General features: G+C 37.9%; 1 protein-coding gene across 1 annotated transcript; it reads left to right on the plus strand.

Moving 5' to 3' along the window:
* Positions 1-2125: 2125 nt before the first annotated feature.
* LOC103714404 (abscisic acid receptor PYL4) lies at positions 2126-3114 on the plus strand. The gene has a single exon (XM_008801643.4). It carries the CDS (start codon positions 2172-2174, stop codon positions 2802-2804), a length of 633 nt encoding a protein of 210 aa, XP_008799865.2. The 5' UTR covers positions 2126-2171; the 3' UTR covers positions 2805-3114.
* The last annotated feature ends 219 nt before the right edge of the window (positions 3115-3333 follow it).

The raw sequence follows: 3333 nt of genomic DNA on the forward strand, positions 1-3333 counted from the left end.
TCCTATCTCAAATTTATCTGTCTTCTTCCCCTTATCTCAAATATGTTGAAGGGCTGTATTGAACTTTGACCATAAAAGGTGTACAGTTGTATCCATGGCAGTTATGCCTAAAATGTCCCATTCAATTAACGTCATTAATTACTTTTTTTTTCTTAAATTGTAGTTTCTTTTCGTTATGTATGAGTAAAAAATCACAATCAAATGGTAGGGGTATGCACGAGTCAGATCAAAGATAAACTCGAAGTGAACTAATTTAAAATACTTTTGTAAAACTAAAATCAAACCAACCATTTATAAAAACCATTTGAAACCGGCTCGAGATATTTAATTTGGTTTGGTTCGGTTAATCGAGTTGGTGTTCAATGGATTGAACTAAATAGATTGGACTAAATCTAAATATAAAAAATTTATTTTATATATAAGAAAAAATATAAAAATAAAATTTGAAATATATACACAGACATATAGGTTGGATTGAGTTAGGTAGGTTTAAATATATATTATATATAGATACATATTGGTTGGGTCTGATTGGCTTGAATCAATTTTTTGAAAATTCAAATCGAAACTAAACTAAATTTTTTTGGTTCAAGCCTTTCTCAAACCGACACCAAATATATTTTTTTTAAAAAAATAGTTTAGGTTGGATCCATCATTTGGCTGGGTTTTTTTTTTTTTGCATACCCCTATCAAAGAGTATTAATTTTCCCCTATTTCAAATGCATAGCGATATTTTTCTCTTATTTCAAATACGATTGAACCGCTATGCTGACCGTTGACCATAAAAGATGTACAGTTGTATCTATGGCAGTACACCTAGAATGTCGTATTCGATTAGCGTCATCAATTCTCTTTTTATTAAATTATATTTATTTTCTTTTATTTAACTAGCAAATTTTATAATTCCATACTTACTCTGATATCTCCTTCCAAAAGCATGTCTATCCATATGCATATTACATCATTCCCCTTATAAGAAAAATGGAGTGACATCATTTGTAGATGGGTCCAATGGTTGTCATGGAAACGATACGGATATCAAATCATAGATATATCCGTTTGGTATATTGATCATTACTATTTTTTTAATGTTGAGATGATATATTCTAAGAATTTAGATTCACGCAAAGTTTTGTAAGAATAATCTTCAAACTAGACAATATATATATATATATATATATATATATATATATATATATATATATATCATGTATCCATTACACTATAGTCTAGATGGAAGGAGCATGTTGACTATTGACCAAGAAAGATATATAGCTGTGACAGTATGTCTGAAAAAATCTCATCTGATTATCATCATTAAACTCATTTCTTCCCTAATAATATATATATATATATATATATATATATATATATATATATATATATATTTAAAATTAACCTATAGAAAGCCAGAATTTTACAATTATTCTAGGCATGCCCTGAAAAGCATGTCTATTTGGAAGTATTTCATTATCTTTTTGATAATGAATGCCTGATGTTATATAAAAACATATCTACCAATTTTTATGAAAATGGCATGGACAACAAATCATGCATATAAATATATATATATAGATACCTTCATATATACTTAAATATAGTAATTCTATATAGCCGTGCATTCTTGACCCGATGATGTGCCATTTGCCTATTAAACAAAAAATCAATCAGATCTAACAAAAAAAAAATTAATATATTATAGTGCTCAAGAAAAAAAATGAAAAAGTATCCAAACTTTTAGTGATTACAACAACCTCCTAAATATTTATAGAACATAGTTCTTGAATGAAAAACATAGTTCTATATATTTTATAAGAGCTATCTCTAGAACAATGCAAATGTAATATTTTTTCACCTAAAAAAGGGTATTCAAGTAATCTTGATGCAAGCAATTAGCTCTTTGTCAGTGTAATTTTTAATAGATTCTAACCAATCTCACAGCCTTTGTTTCCCACAACCACCCTCCAAGTGAAAATATCATATTGAAATAAACGAGCACAAGTTGCATAACAACAAAAGTAGTAATAATATCTCTCTTTTTTTAAAGAAAAGAGAATATCAAATAAATAGTTTTTTTCCAACACGGCAATAAATTATCCTCTTCCTAAACCCCTCTCTTTCTCTCTCCATCTCTTCTCCTTCGGTGGGAAGAAAGAGAGGAAGGGGCGACGATGCCTCACCCCGCTCCCAGGCCCTCCCCCCTGCAGTACCGCGTCAGCGGTCGGCCGGAGGGAAGCGGCGCCGCCTCCTCCCAGCGGTGCACCTCTCACGACGTCCCGGACGCGGTGGCGCGTCACCACGAGCACTTCGTGGGCCCCCACCAATGCTGCTCGATGGTGGTGCAGACCATCGCCGCCCCCGTCGCCACCGTCTGGTCGGTGGTCCGCCGCTTCGACCAGCCCCAGGTCTACAAGCGCTTCCTCAAGAGCTGCAACGTCCTCGACGGTGACGGCGACGTCGGCACCCTCCGCGAGGTCCGCGTCGTCTCTGGCCTCCCGGCGGTCACCAGCCGCGAGCGCCTCGAGATCCTCGACGACGAGCGCCACGTCCTCAGCTTCCGGGTCATCGGCGGCGAGCACCGCCTCAACAACTACCGCTCCGTCACCACCCTCCACCCCGCGCCTTCGCCGCCACCCGCCGCCGCCGACCACACGGTGGTCGTCGAGTCCTACGTTGTCGACATCCCCGACGGCAACACGAGGGACGACACGCGCGTCTTCGTCGACACCATCGTCCGTCTCAACCTCCGGTCGCTGGCCCGTACCTCCGAGAACCTGGCCAACAACGGAGGGGCACCGGCGTAATTATCTCCCAACCTCTCGATGTCGTTTTCTTCTTCCCCGCTTTCCGCCATCCCGCACCCGCATGGAAGGAGACGACAACGGCGATGACTAGAAAAGAGTACTGCTGAGCTCATCGGAACAAGCCTATTCTAAGCATTATATAGTTCATCTATATCTTTCTTTTCTTCCATCTTTCTTTCTTTTTGCTTTATAGTGATGCAAACCCCATTGTGAATAATATCATAGTTCTTAGTCTAGCTTGTTCATACATCCTATAAATGTTCTTATGCTCTATCTACTTATATATTAATAGAGTACATAACTTTTATTATTTTTGTTTGTCTTTAGTGAATGTGCCTCTTGGTTTTGATCAATGTGGTTTGGCAATGAATTGCTTCTGATGCTCTACCAAAAAAAATGAATTGCTTCTGATGAGTTGTGTTGTCCATCCATTTTATATGTAGCATTCAAGGCTGATGCACCACCTGGTTAGCCTCTTTGGCCAAGCATATGGGATGTTGGAGCCTCTAATCATGGTAGAGGCCATTCT

The sequence above is a fragment of the Phoenix dactylifera genome, chromosome 3 (assembly GCF_009389715.1).
Source record: "Phoenix dactylifera cultivar Barhee BC4 chromosome 3, palm_55x_up_171113_PBpolish2nd_filt_p, whole genome shotgun sequence".
NCBI lineage: Eukaryota > Viridiplantae > Streptophyta > Magnoliopsida > Arecales > Arecaceae > Phoenix > Phoenix dactylifera.

Coding starts and splice junctions, on each gene's coding strand:
- LOC103714404 (XM_008801643.4), top strand. CDS start 2,172: ATGCCTCACCCCGCTCCCAGGCCCTCCCCCCTGCAGTACCGCGTCAGC.